The sequence below is a fragment of the Dinoponera quadriceps genome, unplaced genomic scaffold, assembly GCF_001313825.1.
Source record: "Dinoponera quadriceps isolate SergipeBrazil2010 unplaced genomic scaffold, ASM131382v1 scaffold1573, whole genome shotgun sequence".
Taxonomy (NCBI): domain Eukaryota; kingdom Metazoa; phylum Arthropoda; class Insecta; order Hymenoptera; family Formicidae; genus Dinoponera; species Dinoponera quadriceps.
In genome coordinates, this window is record NW_014556062.1 from 617,339 (window position 1) to 638,450 (window position 21,112).

The 21,112-nt window shown below is 42.7% G+C and overlaps 1 protein-coding gene across 1 annotated transcript in view; it reads right to left on the bottom strand.

The window, feature by feature from the left end:
- LOC106746601 (ras-related protein Rap-1) overlaps window positions 1–21,112 on the bottom strand; it is a 41,646-nt gene that overhangs the window by 4,508 nt on the left and 16,026 nt on the right. Inside the window, exons 2-3 of the mRNA XM_014623357.1 lie at window positions 2,690–2,803; window positions 331–754 (exon numbers count right to left, since the gene is read on the bottom strand). Of these exons, the coding sequence (XP_014478843.1) occupies window positions 331–754; window positions 2,690–2,787 (522 nt within the window). The 5' untranslated portion in view covers window positions 2,788–2,803. The remainder of the gene's footprint in view (window positions 1–330; window positions 755–2,689; window positions 2,804–21,112) is intronic.

Consider the following 21,112-nt stretch of genomic DNA (forward strand, 5'->3'; position numbering starts at 1 on the left):
TGCGGAACAATAAAGACCGGAATTTATCATGATTTTTTCCACCTACTGGAATTTTCCGGTCAACCCCGATTTACACCCTTACCTAGTTTTAACGATGTCTATATAAGTATCTGGCATAAAAATCTCGGAAACTGTTTGAATAATAACTTTCATTTTCTCTTGGTGTCGTGTGGAAGAATTTGTCATTTCTGGTGTCAGATGAATATTTCAAAGTTAAGTAAACGCGATTTCACTCGATAATCCTTCCGGAAAAAGAAAGTGATTTTACGAATCTCGAAGATTACGAGGGAAATTGAATTCGACGACCATTTTATCGCCGTCTAGACTCACCGCTTGTTTTGCTTCTACGAGGTCGACCTTATTACCGACGACCACGATTGGTACAGCGCCCTTCGTGTTGAGTATCTGGGCTCTAAGGGTCTTCACCTCGAGGAAAGTATTGGAATCGTTGACGTCGTAAACCAGAATGAAGGCGTCGGCCGATTTGATAGACAAATCTCTCATCGCTGGGAACTCGTACGAGCCGGACGTGTCCAGGATGTCGAGTGTCAAGTGGATCCCGGAAAGGTTGAAATCGCCGTGATGCATCTCCTCGACGGTGCGCTTGTATTTGGGAGTGAAGGTACTGTAAAGGAACTGATTTATTATCGCCGACTTGCCGACCTTCGCCGCGCCCATCACGACGATCTTGTGCCGAATTGAACTCTCGACCGACTTTCCGCCGCCGTTGTCCGACTCCGATAGCCTGTCATTTCTGAAATAATACATTGTTTTCACCTATCCGTCGAGATTTATCCGAGGTGCATCATCGCCGATTTAAACAATTCTACATCGAGCATGAAAATTCAGCGATAAAATTGATGCGAATATTACAGAATAGCAAAGTGAATGTTCTAATTCTAGTAACAAAATAACCTTATTATGAAAATAAATTAATAAATTATTATAATAATATATACGTATTAAGTACATAACATTTATTTTGTTCGAAAGTTTAAACATTTCGGATTCTATTCCAGTACTGATTAGTGACACATATATATGTTAACTATAAAAGATATCTTGTTATTTTTTTCGTTCGTAAAATATTCTTTAATCTTTCCTCGATTTTGCCAGTACGATTTCAATCGTCTGAAGTTTTACAATTTCTGACAAACATCTAATGTTTCTGATAAATATCTGAAAATTTAATTTTGAGATATTTGACTGCCGAATACAGATAAATTTGAAAAATACACGAGAGTTTGCTACGGAAGAGAGGTGATATATCGAGTTCTTATTTTGGCGTGACAAAACGAAAAACCAAGAGTAAAGAGTGTATGATGCAACGAGTGAAACGATAGAAACGATAGAAAACGCGCTACACGGTTCAGCGAAATGATACGAGAACAACACTCGCATTTTGTGCATTTTGTCAACGTTCCTCGCTACGATGCTCAAGTCTCTCTCTCCCTTTAAACAGATATAAATCACCGCGAGTATTATGAAGCACGACAAGGATTGTTATTAACGGAAACGGCGGGATACGATCTCTCCTCATGGGATGACAGCGGAAGCGAAGATACCACATTCCGTTTAAGGGACAATCACCTGAGGAAGAGAATGCTGCTAATGAACGCGAAGGATCTTCCGCGATACAGGCGCGTGTTATTGAATAGCTGGTTTTGTATAGGGTGTCCTGAATTCTATGGCACTATCGGCGCCTGAAGAGCGGCGGGCTCTCTTATGAACGAGTCGAGGCAAGGCCATGCGGCCGCTTTTATACGCACCAGATAGCAGCTGCCTCTAAGTATCTACGTCTTCTCGTAATCATCCGCGCTTATTACGAGAAGTCAGACGCGGTTATTACCGTGCACACAAAAGCGGAAAAGCGAGCATCCCCTTTCGCGTGGGTTCGCCGCGAAATTAAAGCTCGGGCTAAAATCCCGAGAGCCCGATTGCAACAAGAGGTTACGCGCGAGGGGAGAACCGCGCGTGATCGCGTGGACTCGAGCGAGTTTCACGCTGAAAGCAATTTCTCCGCTGCGCGATTTATTATTACGAACGCGAGGCGAGCCGCGCGCCGTCTCTCACGCGTACGTATATGGACTTAAAGTTTGCCTCAGCTATCGGCAAAATATAATATCGAAAATCGAACTCGCTCTCCACACGTGTATCTGCATATTGCCCCAAAGAACACGCTTTCCTTGGAAAGCAGATGACGGTGCACGATGCAAAGGGCCGGCAAGATTAATATCGATCCTTTCACGTGTCATGAAACTCTCCGTCTCAGAGGCGAAAGACGCGAAAAAGCTCATTGCGATTGTCGAACAGCGCGTTCTATTGATTTCTGCGCCAACGGCTCGATCGACTAACGGCAGAAAGATAACAAATTTTTCATCCTCAGTTAAGTGTGAACAGGATGATTCCTAAGTAGACACTATGAATTTAACCCGAAAATAGTCACCTTATTTTTTTTTACACAAACGATCACTTGAGGTACTTATTCTGTTTTTTAAACTTTGACATCCTGTATTTTACAAATAAAGCACTTTAGAACATATGTTCATAGGATTTTTTTAAACAAACCAAGGAATATCCTCTTAAAATTTTTATATATACTTAGAAATCACTCTGTATGTATGTAACACAATAACACAATATGTAACACAATAATTCTTTTCGCAAATCACAAAATCTCCGACGTTACCTGACATTCTTCGTCGTTCCATCTTCTTGTCCCTCTTTCAAGGGCGACGAGGGTTGCAGGCTGAATCGACGGCGAAACTGAGGACGGCCCTTCATCATTTGTGCCACGGGATTCCTGCCGACAAGAATTCACGCGCGTGAAAAACGACGTTGCTCTGTGTTACCCCGTCGCGAAGAACTTACGTTAATAAAGGTTCTCGAATTTAATTCTCATCCTCCCCTCCGAAATATAACGCGTATTGTAAATTTCTCCTCTTATCCGTGCGGACGGAAATTTATTCTTAGCGGTCGGAAAAAGTCCTCGAGCGATGGCAAGTTGATAAGGGTGCATCGGGATAACCGAGTTCCGTCGTTTCTTCAGCTTTATTAACCCTGCATCACCGAGAGCGGCAGCGAAACGAGAAAACCGATACCGCCTCCTCTCGAATCTGCCGTCCGCACGGATTTAACGCGTAAAATACGGCCAACGCTTCTTACCAGACCCATTAGTGGACTATTGAGCGATGTATTATGCGTTTGGCAAACTCGCTGGGTCACAACGTCCAAAAAGACGCACGTTGGCACGGTGATCGCGGTCAAAACTTTCGATCACGCCCTATTCGCCTACATAAAGAGAAGCAGAGACGGGGGAAGTATAATCGCACGCAATGAATACATTCGATTGATACGACAGCTGGGTGAAACATTGCCGTCGATAAGGCTCGGTTAATCGCATATGTCGCGTTGGATATCGATCGGCATGATTGGTGATTTTAACGCGAGACATGCTGCAAACCAAACAGTGAGCGATACGACGCAACGTGCTCGATCACGTTTAAGCCATCGGGCAAATGCAAACTTGATAAGCGTGGCCATCCTTGTGATTAGAACGGCGTCAAAGGACATTGGCTTGGTTTACACGTCGATCGTTTGATACGTGTGCTAACTAGTAACTTTCGATCAGATTATCTTGATACGGACGATGCATGTAAACGTGGGCGTACCAAGCTGATATAATATACATCAAAACGTAAAAATTGCTGAAAATTCCGACTTCTTTTCTAATACCTTCAGCCGATTGTCGTTGTTAACACAATGAGCACATGGAATACTTTTTGATTGAAACAGGTTGAGGATATGCTAATTGAACATTACCTATCATAAGAACTATAAGAACATGACTGTGAAAATTGAATAGATGGGTGTGTGTCAGCAGCAATTTTTAATCTAATATCTATTTAACTTGAATTCATATAAATTTCTTTTCTAATCATAGAACCTGTAATTATAGCAATTATAGCAGTTTTCTCGGTGTTATCGGTACTAATTTCTCGAGACCATTTGAAGAATCACCTGTAAATCTCGTTGTTCAATCGCATCTCCGTAGTCGCGGCGAAACGTACGAGCTGAAAACCGCAAACTCAAAAATATCCCGAAGCTGTGTGAGCGTCGATTTGAAGTAACGGCCAATTATCATTGGAACATTTACCCTTGCGGCGCGGTTAATCTCGAGATGATATGAAACTTGACATCAAAGAATTCGCCGAGGTATGTTCGTAACACTGTTACATGATGAAATATATGCCCCGCGGGTTAATAACTGCAGCATCGCATTTCGCCGAGTGTAAGCCATTTCCGAGCGCGTATGTGTGCGTGTGTATGCGTGTACGAGCACACAGAACTGAGAGACCCCGGGCGATACCTCTTTTCCGTTTTACATCATTAATCTTTTGTGCTCCGCCGCAAAGTTTATTGAATAGCCGCGGCACGGCGAGACAGCAGCTTAAGCTGCCACCCTAAATAATCGAATGTACGTGTTCGACGTGTAAAGCGCGGCACGTATCCGCGCAAGAGTTTCCTTTCATCCCGCGACCGCCCCATATTGCTCCGCAGAAGCGTGAACAACACTGATTGAGGAAGTAATCAAGAGCCCTGGAGAAATCCTGGAAACGGCCGTTCGTTCTCATCTTATCCGTCGCGCACAGCTGTTCCCGCGCGTCTGTCGACATGCAAATTTTCACAGGCGGACAACGGAAGACGGATCGTGTGAAATCGCGTAGGAGACGGATACCAGAAGGCCTATTCTGCAACTTGTAATGATAGCGTCGTTATCGTCACGTTATCTTTGCGTATATATGATATATATAGTGGAAAATTTGTGTATCGACAACGTAACGATACCCCGAGTCGAAATATTGATACTGCTCGGACGTTCTTAAGGATAAAGCGAATGTTCCAATTAGTGACAGTGTCCTAATTTCTGACAATCGCATCTATTTTCCTTAATAAGTCAGATAACACATCTCCATGTTAATCTTAGAAAATATAGTTTTATTTAAAATTTTATATATTATCCGCTTGTTTTATATAATTATATATTATCCACAAGTGTTGAATAAAATAAAAAAGTATAATTAAAAAAAGTTAAGAGCTATAATAAATATAAAAGTATTATAAATATAAACATGTAAGATCAAGACTTTGACTCAGGTAACGACACGTCATTAAAAGTTATAAAATAAGTCAGCAGACCGGTTACGACAGCGAAAAATCGAGAACATTTACGAGTTTGGCGGAGCGGAATTGCGAGGGAGACGATAAGGAGCTGCTGAAGCGGGGCACCTGCGTCGCAGATCCTCGCGTTATCGACTCTTGCGATGTCCCACGCGATACCAACTATTTTTCACGTTCTCGTATCTTTTCTTCTTTTCGTCTTTTCAAGCGCTGATATTCTTAAGTTATACCGCAAAGTGCTATATTTTCAATGACGCGTTAAGGGGACTGCTTATAAATTTAGTATTTATCAAGCAAGATTACGTTTCTATGTATTTCTTTCACTACCTAAATAATAAATATTAATTTTTGAAACGAAATTGAGATAGACATGTACACATAATATTACAAATACGAGAATATTATTTTTTATTTTTCTTATTAATGCTATTTTTATGCATTGTTGATCTAAAGATGAATAGATAATAGAAAGAGGTATACAAGTGTTCAAATATATGCATATGTATTTCGAGTATTATTATAAGTTACGAATTTTACACCGCTGTATTTTCAAAACAAAATGATCAATAATTCTGAGACTTTTATACGTCTCTATATTAGTATTTAATATCACAGTAGTTTTTTATTTAAATGTGGTTTAGGAAAAATTAAAAATAGGACATTAATATCAAGGAATAAAAAGTGTTATCTTTAATTGCGAATATCTCAGCTCCCGAATGGTCAATCACTTCTAATTGCGTGAATAATTATGTCATATTTAAATCTATATATAGTGCAGGTTTCAACGAATTTTTAAGACACTCATTTTGCGTTACAACTACCTTAACCTTTGCAAGGAAAAGTAGGGATCATTCATGTCTCTTGCAAGATCTTTCTATATTTACTATACCATTATATTTGTGAGAAATATATTTTTGCTTATTGTTCCGTATGATTTTTGTGTCCTTTCGTTGTTTTAATCAAACAGAATGCATATTCATATATTCGGGTCACTAAAAGCCCCACCTTTCTGTTCACGTCTTGCTACTCCATCTTTTCTTACGAGGGTTAATATCGGCAGTAAGAGGGACGCGTTTGCGCGCGTTTTCGTAAGTGTTGTTCTTTTGTTGTCCGCCACCGCGCGGTAGAGATGCTTTTCAATCTCTCACGGGAACGACCCGGACGATTCGACACGGATGAACAGATAAACCGGAGGGTCTCTCTTATCAGTATTTACCATGGACGATAGCCGTAACGTAATTTCCGATTGAGATAACCGACGTCCGTGTAGTACACGAGCGACTAGTATCCGGGATACTCCGCCTCGTGAAGGAACGAACGCGATCGATAGGCGACCGCCGATAACTGCTACGCGACGGACTGGAAACGATATCGCCGAATCGTCCACTAACTGACTTTTTCTCGATTGCCAATAACGTGTGTTTGCGCGCGCTGGGGCTGGCCGGTCGATTCCACGCAACCGGACGCGGATTGACGTTCAAATATTTCAACAACGCGGCTATTAGATTCCGCGCCTACAACATCGGGAGGATCGTAAGATCGCAATACCCGGTCATACGGACCGTCGTTTGCTACCCGTCGGTCTTCAAACGTGCATTCTTGTAAATGGTTTGATCGGTAGGATCCGAGATATTACATTCCTCCCGATTGTTGCCTTACGAGTCCCCTGGATAGGTGAAGTAATTGAAAAAGAGAAAGAAAGAGAGAGAGAGAGAGAGAGAGAGCAGGAAAATTGAAAGCTATATTAATGTCTCATCCGTGGCGTGTCTGCAGACAAATCATTCTTTCTTCCTCATTCAATCTCCTCGGCGGCATTGTTCGAATTCGCGGAACCCGCCCCGAATTTACCGTCTGGGAGTACTCCGCGCATCGAGAGGAAAAATTACAAGGGTTTCCCCGAACATTGGCGATCCCCTTTTTCTGTACAAAGGCCCGTTCAATAGCCTCCTCCGTCCGGCGAATCGCACGCGAGCAACAGCATAGACGGTATGCCGGGTATTTCGCCGATCATCGGAACGCACAATATTTGCGTTATGAACGATTAGCAAATCAGTCACGTTCAGCGGCCAGCAATCTCGTGTACTCTTCTATGCACGGTAAATTCCGTTTATCAAATACAATGTATATTAAACCAATTAAACATAGATAAGAATATTTCAAGTAAAATCATTGACCACACCTTGAGAATAATTAAACAATAAGATAGAAGTAATAAATAATATATCTTTCTTCACTATATTTCTGCAGTCAGATTTCCCTGGATGAAAGCAGTCAAGCACCGCTATTGGCAGACTTTTTCTCAGCGAAATTTTATTGATTTACAATTCTATATTCATAACTGTGATCCGCAGTGACCATTGACCGCTTTTCAGTGAAAAATACACTGCACTTTAGAGAGTAGATCCGCTTGATCTCCGTTACTCTGGCGCGACCTGCCTTCGAATTATATTTAGAAGATATTCTCGATTTCTGCCATCGATCAGTCGCCGTCGCATCGCGTCCGAGAGATGCGTTCGATTTCCGCTGCCAATCCACCGTCATGTTATTTCTGCAGAGACTCTGCACACTCCGGAATGTGAGCCTCAATGCGAACGTGGCTGATAGCAATCCTCCGCAATGTGGCGGTCGAGCCTGTTGCACGATCGCTGGCACACTGTGCTCATTTCTCTGTCCGTCCTAATAATCCGCGTTGCTACCCGATGGATTTTGTCGGGAGTTGTCCCAACGATCCCACGACCCAAATAGATTCGAATGATGTGCATTTCTCTTTCGCCTCGTTCCTCTTTTCTCCCCACCGGCTCAAAATCTTATATTCCGGCACGTAAAACGCGCGACGACGCGGACGCGTACGAAAGTTACGAGGTCGTAAAAGAGAACGCGGACGGCGGCCGGTATCGCCAGGACTTCATCATCATAATCAAGTTGCACGTTCCACGGAACTCGAACTGATCCGGCTTAAAGAGATTCACGCAAGCCGCATCGTTCCCACCGCAACACCGTCCTCATCGCTGCGTTTTAATAATAGACGGCGTTAACGAGGGATTCGTCAAGCGAGTAAATCTCCCGCGAATATCCGGTCGCAGAAGGAATATTATTGTCGAATTATGTAAGAATGCGCTCAGCCATGTGACGTATCTGACGAGTCGGAATTTTGTCCTTATATTAAACCTTTAATGTTACAATACAGTAGGAACCAAGACAGCAAGATAGATTCAACAAATTTTAATTTTAATTCTATGATTTACTCCTACTTTGACCCTGATGATGTCTTAAATTGCCGTTTTCGCTGTTTTGGCGTCGAAATAAGTTGTTCAGTGTAGTGTTAAAATTAAGTTTGTAGAATTCAAGGGAAAAGTTAATAAATGCTAACATCAAATAAAGTTTTATTAATCTATAAGCCATTTGAGTAGCAAACTGTCGTTAAAGCATCTAAACACACGGATGTGGCTTATGCACGTACGGATGTCGCAAGAACAGCTAGTATTAATCGTGAAGAAGCGGGTAATTTATCGCCGATCGATATTCAAATCGTTCCGAGTAATGCGGGTGGACATTTGCGGCGAGTTACACGTGCGGCGACGTACAAAGCAGGCGATATTTCATCTCGCGGAATTCACGCGCCGTAACACCAATTTCCTGAGTAAACTGCGAACATGGTCCGCCCTTGATCGACCGCGAATCCACCGGCGATCCGATATCCTTCGCGAGATAAAATAAATCACATAATTGCCCGTACATCATTCTAAATGCTTGAACGATCGTTCGATTAAAAGATATTTTTCCATAATTCAGAATAATGAAAAAATTATGAACACATTGATGTACATTGCATTTAAAAGTGACACTAAAAGTTTGGTAGTAATTCAAAACGCCTGGATAAAAAATTATCCCATTTTAAAGGAGGTTCTAAGGTGAAATGAATTTGACGGGAATTCGATGAAACTTGTATTACAATGAAATATTACCTGACTCATTGCTCGTGCAATTAGAGGAAGATTGATTATTCGAGAGTTGAGATATTTGTAACTAAAATTGACACTTTATGCGCGTCCCTTAGGATTAGCATACTATCTTTAATTTCTATTTTTAACATTTTCTGCATTAAAAATAAGATTTTGATAAGAAATTGCTATAATATTTAAAAATTAGTACGCCAGCATGATATGGGATACACTTGCTAATCCCGCCATGACCGGACGAAATGTACGTCAACGTATAATTGCGAAGTATCGCGAATAGAAACATCGGTTCACTGCGAATTCGCTTCTGGACACGCTTGATCTACCTGGGAGTTTTTATTCTACACAGTTTCACCAACGATTTATGCCACAGAGAGAGAGACTCCGCACGTTGGATCGCATGATCGTAAAGGGCCGTGCTGGAAACTCGACTATGTGTATGTTCGTCGGATTGTACTTCAGGGACTGTAAGAGTTATACGGGTTAATCCCCATGCCCGAAGCGACTTATTTGTCACGTGAACCATTATGGGGATTACACGGGCGAACGTGCTTTGAATTTCTCGCCCCCTCGCTCAAGTGCGACAATATCTGTTCCTCCCCCCGAAACTTTAGCGCGATAATAAACACCTTCGGCGGGATAATCCGCACATTTTGTAAATACAAAAAGTACTCTAAAACCTAAATTTCTTTTCCCATGGCATTTACGCAAAATTACAGCGTGTTTTAGATATAAATAATGCAATATTATACGAATGAATACATGACGAATAATTGCTGCGATCAAAATTTGATTAATGAGCAGAAGTTGTTTGGAAGCAATTTGGTTGTAGCAATTCCTGCAATTTCCTCAATTGGGGGTATCTATCCAAGGTAATTTTCTTTAAAGATAATTTGCAGGCCACTCTCGTCTGTCTTGACAAGAAAACGGTAACGAGATTTTCTTCCGCGAATCTCGAAATTATCTTGAAGTCGATAATGGAAATAGCTTTTTCTTACTGGGACGTATTTCGAAGAATATGTAAATTAAATAAGAACAAACAATTAAAGTTCAAAGAATCACGACCGAGTTGACAAATGATATTTATTTCTGTTTTACCAAGTTGCATTAAATACTCCTTTGATGGTGAATAACGAAATTAAAATGCCCGAGGACGGGAATGGAACTTCGGAGAGTTAAGTGAAACGATCCCGTGAAAAGGACGTTTGCATAAACGTCTGCCGTTGCTGTCCAAAGAAAGGTATTTTCTACGAATATACGCGCGCAATCTTGCGTTGAGCAAATGCCGCGCGATTTTTCGCTTCTCTTGTCTCTCTCCGAAGAGATATTCCGAAGAGATACTTTCAGGGCGCGTGCTGCCTTGACTCGCCGATACCAAACGTTTCTTAACTTTAATATTCTGACTGATATTAAAGACCTTATAAGAGAAAGCATGCCGAGATCGACGGCATAGCTCTTCACGGCAACAACTTACGAAATACACAGGAGGCCGCGAGATTTTCTCGAAAACCATTTCCGATACCATCCTGGGTAAACAATTCGCGATTCGCGATTGTTTACGCTTGATTTTTAAGCTGGAGGGAGAAGATCCTGTTTTTTCAGGGCTATTGGCGAAACAGAAAGATCCTCTCGGCAAACATAGCTTATGAGACCCCGTACCGCACACGCGCGGCAACTGGGGCTGACTTTTTTCGCATGCGCGAGATTTACCTATTCGAGATGCGAAGCGAACAACAGTTTGGAAACAAGAATTGTTTTCGCAACTAAACAACTAAGTTCAAAAATCACCGGCGTTTATTCGCACAAGTGAGTTGAACTGCACTCAACGTCGCGAAAATATTTCACGTTTCAAAGAGCTCCAATGACACATATACGTACGCATATGGTGCGTATAATTCTCGCTTCCTAGAGAGAGCGAAATGAAATTTCGCGGTATTCCGCTCGCTGCGATTATATAAATCCTTAAGTATTTATCTTCCGTCCACGCCGTTGTTTCACAGCTCGCGCTGTACTCGATGATGAGAAAACTTTCCCAGCTTGAGGTCGGGTAGATCTCAGTTCCATGATGGGCTGTTGGGCGCGACTTAAATGTGAATGACGCGCATACATAAGATGGCCAACTCTTCATTCAGCCAATTATAGAATAGCGACCTTAAAAAATCGGGACACAATCAAAATTTGGGATTTTAATGCAAAACTAGTGATTCGTTATTTGCGAACTGCAACGCACGGAAGTCGGATCGAACGACGAAAGGAGTGTCCTAATATTTCTGGTAGATCCTGAGTCCCCGGAGGACTCAGTAACCTCATGATACTTTTTCGCAAGTTGCTGAGCTCGCACGTTTACCTTGGACCCTCGCGACGATGTTGCCCTGCGCCGTACTCGACGCGTGACAGAAAAACGAGACATCCCTCAGCGGTATTCACCGATCGCGGTAACTTACGGAAGAGAAGAATCTCGCCGGAGGATAATGTAGAGAAGTCGACTATGCGCGGAAAAAGGAGAGCGGCGTCGGCTTGAAATTGATTTTACGGCAAGAACGAAATTCCGATAAACCTTATCCCGTACATAAATCCTTCATTTCGAAATTGATTTTACGATAACGGAAAATTCCCGATAAAAGTTTCCAACACATAAATCCCTTATTTTTCTTTATCGATTTCTCAGTTTATAGTGTGCGTGTAAAAATGATTTAGCGACCTGCAAAATGGTTTAGAAGATCACTTCGCCGAAATGCATTTTTGAACGTAACGAAGCGCGCATTACCGCAGTGTTGCACGCTCGGCTCTCGTGTATCAATTTGTTATTAAGCACAAGGACGCACTGATCGATAGTACGGCGAAGTATCGGTTGGACGCGCTTGCGTTAAGTGAATTCAAAGTGAATTAAATCGCGTACATATTCGAGTCTAGCGGCAATTTAATGTACACGCTGAATAATGGGTTGATATTAATATCGGTTGTCGCTCAAAATATTATGAAGCCCCTGTGCTTTCATCATCTATTACTGACTAACGTGATATTAGAAACTGAGGACGCTCGATCTATCCAAGAAGCTAAAGCGTTCACAATGTAGCACATGTTTTTCTTCGGGGGATGTCAAATTAAAATTTATGGATCTTTCACCGTTCGATCTCGTTGCAAAGGAAAATGGGTCAATTTTTGCTTTCGGAGTGGCAAGTAAAAACGATGTGATTTTTTGTTGTGTAGTTTTTGAGCTGCTGAATCTGATTCTGATTTTTAAAACATTTTAATTTGTCGGGAAGATATTAAAATCGGCATATGAAGCTGTTAAACATCCAGTACGCAAAAGATATTTTTAAGCACCAACATCCGCTTTGATCGAATGAGACCTTCTTCATTTATTAATTTATATCGTTCATATATCGGTTGACTTTCACTTAATATTGTTTATTTTAGTTTTACACTTTCATTATTATACCGTTCTCGTATTAGTTTCTTATATACTTCATAGCTTCATATGCTGATTTTAATACTTTTCCGATAAATACAAATTTGTTAAAAGCCAAAATCGGATTCTAAATCCACAAAAAAGCACCGTTTTTATTTGCCACTCTGGAAGCCGAAATTAAGCCCATTTTACCCATTGATCCTTCCGTGGGAAATACACTTCCACAGAGCTTATACGAAGGTCGATTCGATAAACCAAAGTCCATATTGTTAAACACCGACGGCTATTGTATGTGCGACTATATGACCTCGCCGACGACGACGAGATACAACACGTTGCGAGAACGTGACATCATCAACGTTGACACGTACGGCTCACCAGGCGAAGAGAAAACCGATGAAATCACCGATGAACAAAATAAGACGATGACGCCGAGTGGCAGAAACAGGGGTGGCCGGTATCCCGCGGGTGACGCGCGCCATGGGACATCGCAGGTTCGGAGCGAGAGAAAAGGGGCGAGAGGAAGCCTGGAGGGATAGAGGATGGTGAGTCGCATCGACGATGTTCGTCGCCGTCGTGGTGGTGGTGGTCGTCGTGTAAACCGGATCGGTGCAATACGACGAAACCCGACAGCACGGAGCCAGCCGACTGGTCCGACTGACTTTCCGGTCGTTGCTCTACTTCACATACACGCACGCACACCAACAACCGCCCACGCATCGCCCGAGACGCCTGATTATCCCTTCGAGATGTGGGGCGATTCCGTGCTCTGTGTATGTGTACGCGTACATATGTATACACGGAGAAAATATTGTACATTGAGAGAAAAATATTTGGCATTCGTAACTATAATCATCATGGTGAAAAAATACAGCCAGGAGAATCATTTTTCAAATGACTAAATTATTAAGTAAGTGTAATTATAGTGTCGGTGATAATAACCTTACATGCGTATTACTATTATTGTTTTTGTGGTTGAAACTATAAAAAAAATTAATAGCGTAGGCCGAAAATAACTGTAATTTCTCTCAGTGTAGTGAAATTTACTATAAAATTGTGTAGTGCTGGATCATACCGGAATGATGAATGAAATTATTATGTGTGTTGTAATCTTTAGTAACATACTTTAGTAATAAATTGGGTTACACAACGATTTGAACAATTTTTCTTGACACATTTCGGAACGCAGTCGATAGTTCAATTAGAGCACTCGTTTTCGAAAAATAAGTTCCCTTTTTGGACCATCGCCTGCGTTCCGAAGTGCGTCAAGAAAAACGTGTTCGAACTGTTGTGGAACCTAAGCGTACAGTGAAATACATCACTAAAGATTACAACACATCATAATTTCAGTTATAATTCCGGTATGGTTTAGCATTGCGAAATTTTATGGTAACTTTTACCGCAACATTTTCTCCGTGTATGGCATACGTGCGAGAAATGTCATGGCTCACGCGATTACGCACGCGAGCGAACGCCCGGCTCAGCCGAGCGAGCTGAACTGATTCGGGAAAAAGGGAAATTTAGTTCACGTCGAATCCCGCTGGGCGCATTCAGACCACCACAGAGAGAGCCGAATATTGTATCGTCCTGAAGGTTGCCGCGATTCGTAATTCACCCGATAACACGCGCGAGTCCGTTCGTTCACGGCACGCGTTCGCTCGTCCGTTGAAATGCAACTTCGATCCGCAACGTCTTTTGATGTAACAGTAAAATATCGACTTCTGTTGCGTAACGTAGCCGTGTAATATCGAAGTACTCGCGGTTCGACATTCAGTACTATTGGCTCCCAACAAGTCTCGATTCGAGCTTCAGTTCGATGGAGTGTATGCAGCTTATCGGATCTCATTAAAGCGTATCTAAGGCTAGAAATTATATTTGAAGCTTAGAATTTCTGAAATGTTACATCCGAATAATGAAATTTTGAAGTGTGAAAATTGCAATATTTGGATGTTCGAATATTTGACATTTCCAAAAAAATACGCGTGTTCGTTTTGTAGGGCATAATAAATAGTATTCACTGTCCTAAAGAATGTAATTTTTTTTCATCATTGCATTACGATATTACATATTATGGCGAAATTTGGACTTATTTTAAAATAAAATTAATGAGATCTGTCGTTTATTATCTGTGCTTTCTTCATTTACTTTGTTCTAACTAGACAAATACAAATCTCAGAATTGAATAAAAGATACTTATCCAAACAATACGTTCTTTAAACTTTCTTCAAACATCTTATCGTGGAAAAGACATTTTACGACGTCTTAGGATGTCTTAATGTTATATGAGTCAAACTGATACTTTCTAATTGCATATCATATTGTTGCACTCTCCAAAATTCTATTTCCGAAGTTCTATTAACAGCTTCGATACTTCGAATCTTCGAATAATTCGACCTCGAATTTTCGAATCTACGAACTTCGTCCTCAAATGTTGAATTGTACCGAAGTTTCGAAGCTTCGAATATGTTGATTAGTACTACTACTTACGTGTACCGCCTTTGCAGTCACTGCTTGTATGGCGAAATTCCCGCGAGTAATTTTACAGAAGATTTTCCGAGACTCGTGGGATTGACGGTTGCAGTGATCGTCAAACACGCAATCGTATTGTGACGGCGTTGTGTAAACGCGCAAAATCGTCGAATCAGCGGCTTACCTAGGTCTGTCACGAAAGCTTTTAGTATCATTTGAAATATTGCGATGAATTAATAACAGACTTGTCTAGTCTTTACATGATAATCGAATTTGACTTAATTATTTTTGGGGAGAGATGCTGTATGATGTTTCACGCGAAACATGAAATTTTCCAATCAGAGCCGGACGATAATACGCGAGAAAAATATTTTCAAAACGTGGACAGTTATTATATGTATCCGTATGTATTTTCAGATAGAAATAAATCACAATTTTACAAAGATATTTTTGTTATTCTTGCGGCATTTTTTTATCTCACACTGTTGCGTGCCGACGCGAGCTTCATTTGTCGAATTTCCACGAGAATTGGGATGAATCGGCGACAAACCAAAGCATCCCACTATGATATATGCAAAGCCTCGCTGGTCTCCGTGCATTCACGGGCTTTGGAATCACGTTTCCGTCGTTCAAATATTCACGCGATTGTATATCTGCGTTAAATATCTCCTGTTCGATAACAGCGACGTATTGCTTCCTCTAACGATACATCATTAACATTGACTAAGCAATGTGTGTATAATATAGAATAAGCTCTTCGGCGATTTAATTTAATTAATTAGTTCACGCTTCATGAGCGCGCTCGTAAGATCATAATGCAACGTAGAAATTGGATTATTGTCTTACGCGGGAATCACGAGTGGCTGATTACGTATCGCCGCTCGTGCTATAAATTAAGCGATATATTCGCCCGCAAACCATGCGCACGCAACATACCGTGTTCGTAATCAATCCCCCAAGCAATTAATCCGATCGAATAATTCGCCATCGCACGCATCTCTTCGGCGTAGCGGTGTCGACGTCGCGGGATTCCACTATCGGACCTCTTTCGTATAGTGGCGAACGTGAATTATGCTCGTCGAAAAGCCATTTCGCCATTAATCACTCGTAAAAAGGTCGACGATTCATAGAAGATCGGTCTGCAAAGAGGCGGGGCGGACGTTCCGCTTCAAAAAACGAGAAAGACACTCGGTCCGCGCCACTAACATCGGAACCAGAGACTCTCGGAACGGGTCAACGGCTCCACCACCACCACCACCATCAGCAATCAGCAGTGGAGCCGACATCATCAAAACATCACCTAAACTGGAGTAACGTCCTCGCCGACCCGATTGGACCGCGAACCGATCGATAATGTCGGTAAATTTCTTGCATGTCAAGATAAGAGAGAAAGGTATATATATATATATATACACATATATATATGGCAGAGAGGAGAAAAAGGGAAAGAAAGGGAGCGCACGAACTCGACGCCAATTTCATCATCCTGGTCGCGTCCTCGTGTTGCAGTCCAATCTCTCATGAACCTTTAAAGATGCCAGGATGACTCCAACTTACGAAGTTAAGTTTATGACGCGTAAGACGTGAGCTGCTTTATGACGTTACAGGAGCGAAGTTGCTTGCCTCCGCAGTTATATATTTACGACGCGAATACCGCGAGGGAAAGAGGAATCTCTACACAAATTTATACGCACAGTCATGGTCCGACATTTAAGCGGAATTAGCGAGAGAGACTCGAGACGGGAAATGGGAACCGTCGCGAAGCTCAGTCCGCGAAGCTCCTTTCTGTGTTTCCATAGACGAAGTTCCACACGTGTCGGTTCATTCTTCCATCTCCATGATCTTCCTAAAGTCTCACAAGCGCGTCTATGTGGCGTGTCGTCGGATTCGTTCGCGTTAAGTGATCATAATCGCTACTCGATCACATTTTGGTCGGTATTCATAGTCGAATCTTGTATTTAAGACGGTCTTGAGTTTATTTTCCGATGCTGTACGTCTCATTACATTAGCTACGAAACATCTAAAGATGAATTCAGGACGGTATTAAATATAAAGTCTGAATATTGGCCTTTGATGTATTAAAGCTAATTATTTGACTTATTAAGAAAAACATATACGATTGTCACAAATTAGGACACTGTCACTAATTGGGACATTCACGTTACTTGGATTCATTTAACGGTGACACATATAGCCAACCAACGTTCTTCCCATCTGTATTTTCGGCACGCAACGATCCATTAATTTGGACTAGATCTCAGACGAAGTCTGTTCAATTACTTTTCAATTGTTCGTTCCGCAAATTCGCGAGACACGAGTCGACTTATTTTAGTAGAAATCGTAGCGCATGTTTCACGGAAGGAGCGACGCATCGAAGCGCGGCGATTAACCGGAGCGCGCAGGTGTGTAAAATAGTTGCTGAAAAGCACTCGAGTAATTACGAAATATTAATAATAGCTGTCGATAATCGGGAAGATTGCGAGAGAGAGAGAGAGAAAGAGAGACACTGGAACAGCGTAATATTAAGCTTTAATCAATATTCGTCAAGCGTCCCATCGCGCGTCGTAAAGCTCGCCCTCGGCATTAAATTATTCACGAGGCGGACGTTGAACGCGATTTTGCACAAGACCTACGGTGCAGGCGGCAAATGACAAGTAGGGCTGTCGTTTTGCCGAACGATTATTTTCTCGTTCGGCCAGAAACGTCGACGGCGCGACGCGTCGCCCCGCGCGCCGCGGATCGATGCTAAAAGGAATATTCAGCACCGGCGGCTGATGATGATCCGCGCCGGTCAGAAAGACAGGGTAACGTCCGGCCGCGTAAACAACTCACCCGACACCGATGTAAGTGTCGGGCCGACGGCGTGAGGCCGAGTGTGAGACTGCATTTGGGTTAAGCCGTGATAACGCAAACGACGCGACACGCGCGATAAATACGCGACGTAGCGACGCATAAATTTCAGATATTATTAATGGGTCACTTGAACGGGCGCCTCTTTATTCGCCCGGAACGGGGGCGAGTCCGATGCTCGTTGTCGCGCAAAGAAGCGGGGACATTTTTCAAACGGACGGGAAACGCTATCTGTTCGTGAAAGATGGCGTGGTGGGGAGGGAAAACAGCGCAACGATCGAGGGGCGATATTCGGTCGAGCGGAAACTCGTCTCCGGGAGTCGTGATTTTTTTTTGCACGATCGCGAGTGCGTGTGTGGTCAGTCACAGGTCACAGCAGCAGGTTGGAACACTTTTTTCGATGAGTTCCCCAACATATCGCGTGTCCAATAGGAAATTGTATCCCCTGAGAATAACAAAAAAACAAATTCTCCCGTTGGACACGGGATATGCATTCCGAAACTTCTTTTAAAAAAAAGTGCCTTGCGACCTTTTCGTTACTGTCGAAATTTGCGCGAAGCGAAATTCGAGAATTATTTTCAACTTGAATTCATTAACATCTGTAGGTCTGCAGATTCTCCAGATGTTATAGCCGTTGACGATACTTGGTGAGCATCGATAATGTAGAGACTGTCCTTAAATTGTTGCATTGCGTAAACACTGATACGATCTATTTGTATTTCTCGTATATATAGATCTTACGTAAATGTAAGTGCGATATAAATGTGAACGCGATGAATGTACCACGCTACCTTGTTTGCCATATTGGAAAATCTAAGATATATACGAATTTCTCTGCAATCTTTTTCTCCGCATTTTCGTATCTTTTTAGACTTCTAAATTTTATTGAAAAAGTGTAAAAATGTCCTTTGAAATTTCCCTGGTTGGAACATTGGCATATTCGGTACAAACAGCAGGACTTCTCTAACAGATATAAATATGTACATTACCCGACAGCTAGAGATGTTATTTTGAAAGTTTTTGTCATTTTCGCCACACACTGAGCCATGCTCCAATTTCGTATATATTTTCACGTAAAAGCACTCATAATTCTGTGCAACTAGTAAGACGTAAACTTTGCAGAAAAAAAAATCAGTATTCTGCCGGTAAAGTTTTCACGGCATCCCCCTTAATTATACGTTTAAATGCATTGCGTGTAGCACACGCAAATGCGTGCTAATCTTTAACAAGAATTTGTAAGAAAATTTGAGAATCTTTACGATGAACGTGTACGTTGTGTTCTCACAACAAGTGCCGAATCAATCCACCATCCCAGGGGCCTTTCACTTCTCCCCCAAATAATCGGTACTCCGAAAGTGGCACATAACTGTTACAACTTCGCCGAACGCACTTCCAGAGGTGAAACTTCGCCGTTAGCGGGGAACCACTTTCCAGTAGTTTTCCCAAAAGAGATCAGATCAGATTTACGACAATTCGCAATGTTGAGATTTAAATTCAGCGGCAACTGCGATCTACTCCGATATTACTGCTTTTTCGATTGTTGTACACATCGATCGTGCAACTTTTCCCGTTCGCGAAGGGAGCCTCTTTATCCTCGTGTCCCGCTCGCAGGACACGTTTTCCCCAAACGCCGAGCCAGCCGAACCGCATCGATTAGTCGACGCGATGATGCTCGCCGTCGCTACACCAAGCGTGCGGAAGATAGGCTGTGAAACTGCAAAATGCAATAACGCAAAAAATGTGAGCGACACAAACGCGTCATAAAGCAGGCGCTGTGCGCTAATGCCCGCGAAAATTGAATGTTACGTCACCTGAATATGGGATTAATTGCGTGATGTAATCGCGTTACCGGGCGCGGAATTAAATTGCGCGGCGACCGCGGATAAATTGAGAGATTATTTTGTAGGAACGAGACGACGCGCGAAAACGATGAAACGGTCGCTCCACTCACCGTGTGAAGCTCGAGCGTTTCTGCGAGCTTGTTCGCGTTCGCTCGAGCAATCAGGATCCGCCGAGCGTTCGCGGCAACCGGCCAAACAATCAGTGAGCAAGAATGAATTCGCGGCAATTTTCGCTCATCACCGGGCGCGAAGTGTTAAGTAATCCCCGTCGACTAAACGCTGCGCCGCGTTACACGCAATCTCCGGAAGGGCAGTTGATCTCGATTTACCCCGTGAATACGCTAATTAATCCACCGGGCTTTTTCAGCCCGCGAGAAGAGAGGTGTAAGCGGTGAAATAACATTGCCTCAGCCGTGACGCGTGTTTCCCCTGCGGAAACATTTCATTCACCCGTGCTTCTTCTTTCCGGCGTACTTTCGAGCTTCCGTGTCGTCGATAAGTATCATCGCCGTACCGGATCCGGCGAAAATGAAAGAACAATGGCCGGAAATTCCGCGTTGCCTCGCGAACGAGACGTATTTCGCGGAAAACAGAGCGATTTCATTCCGCTCGTCGAGTCCGTCGGTCCAATTAAAATTTCAACGATTTTTCTCCGGTAATCTATTTGCGCGCAGTCGGCGTATTTTGATTTGCTTCTTCCCTCTTCCCTTTTCAGCCCGTCGGTTTCAACGGCTTCATATTAGAGAACGTACAGACTTCAATTACATCCTCGAAACCGGCCAGTACGGCGAAGGAAAATCCGCCGGGTTGTGGTCGGCCAGAGGTTTGAGATCCACGACTTGGGTATATCTGCGGAAAATCCAACCGGCCAAGAATATTCAACGCTCAGCGTATCTACCGGCTCAGGTGCAGCCAAAGACAAACGACATTTTCCGACGAGTTTTCCGCTAAATCCACTCACGAAGGAAAACAATAAAGCCCTCGTGCGCTGAATGTAAAATGCATTCACCTTGTAAGACCGGCTCGAACCCGCCCTCGTGATAAAATACGCTGACCCGGAGCTCGTTCCCGGTCAAGTCAACGGAAAAATTCAACAGCTAAGGGTAATGTTCTCTCCCGCATCGGGGAATCTAATGTACCAGCAGGACGAGGCGAACGATGTTAATCCGTTAACTTTCCGCTCATAAACGCCTTCCGCAAACTAACCACACCGCGTTACCGTTAATATTCCAGCTGAAACTTTAATATTAAACAAAGGAACCGGCAGCACCCCCTTCTAACTTTCGCGACCTCTCGAGGGATTTCACAGACGGCGTTTTGAGCGAATACCTCGCGAACTACGGAGGATCACCGACGTCGTAGGCATGAAATATAGAAAAACTCGAAAGGTTCGTGGGGGG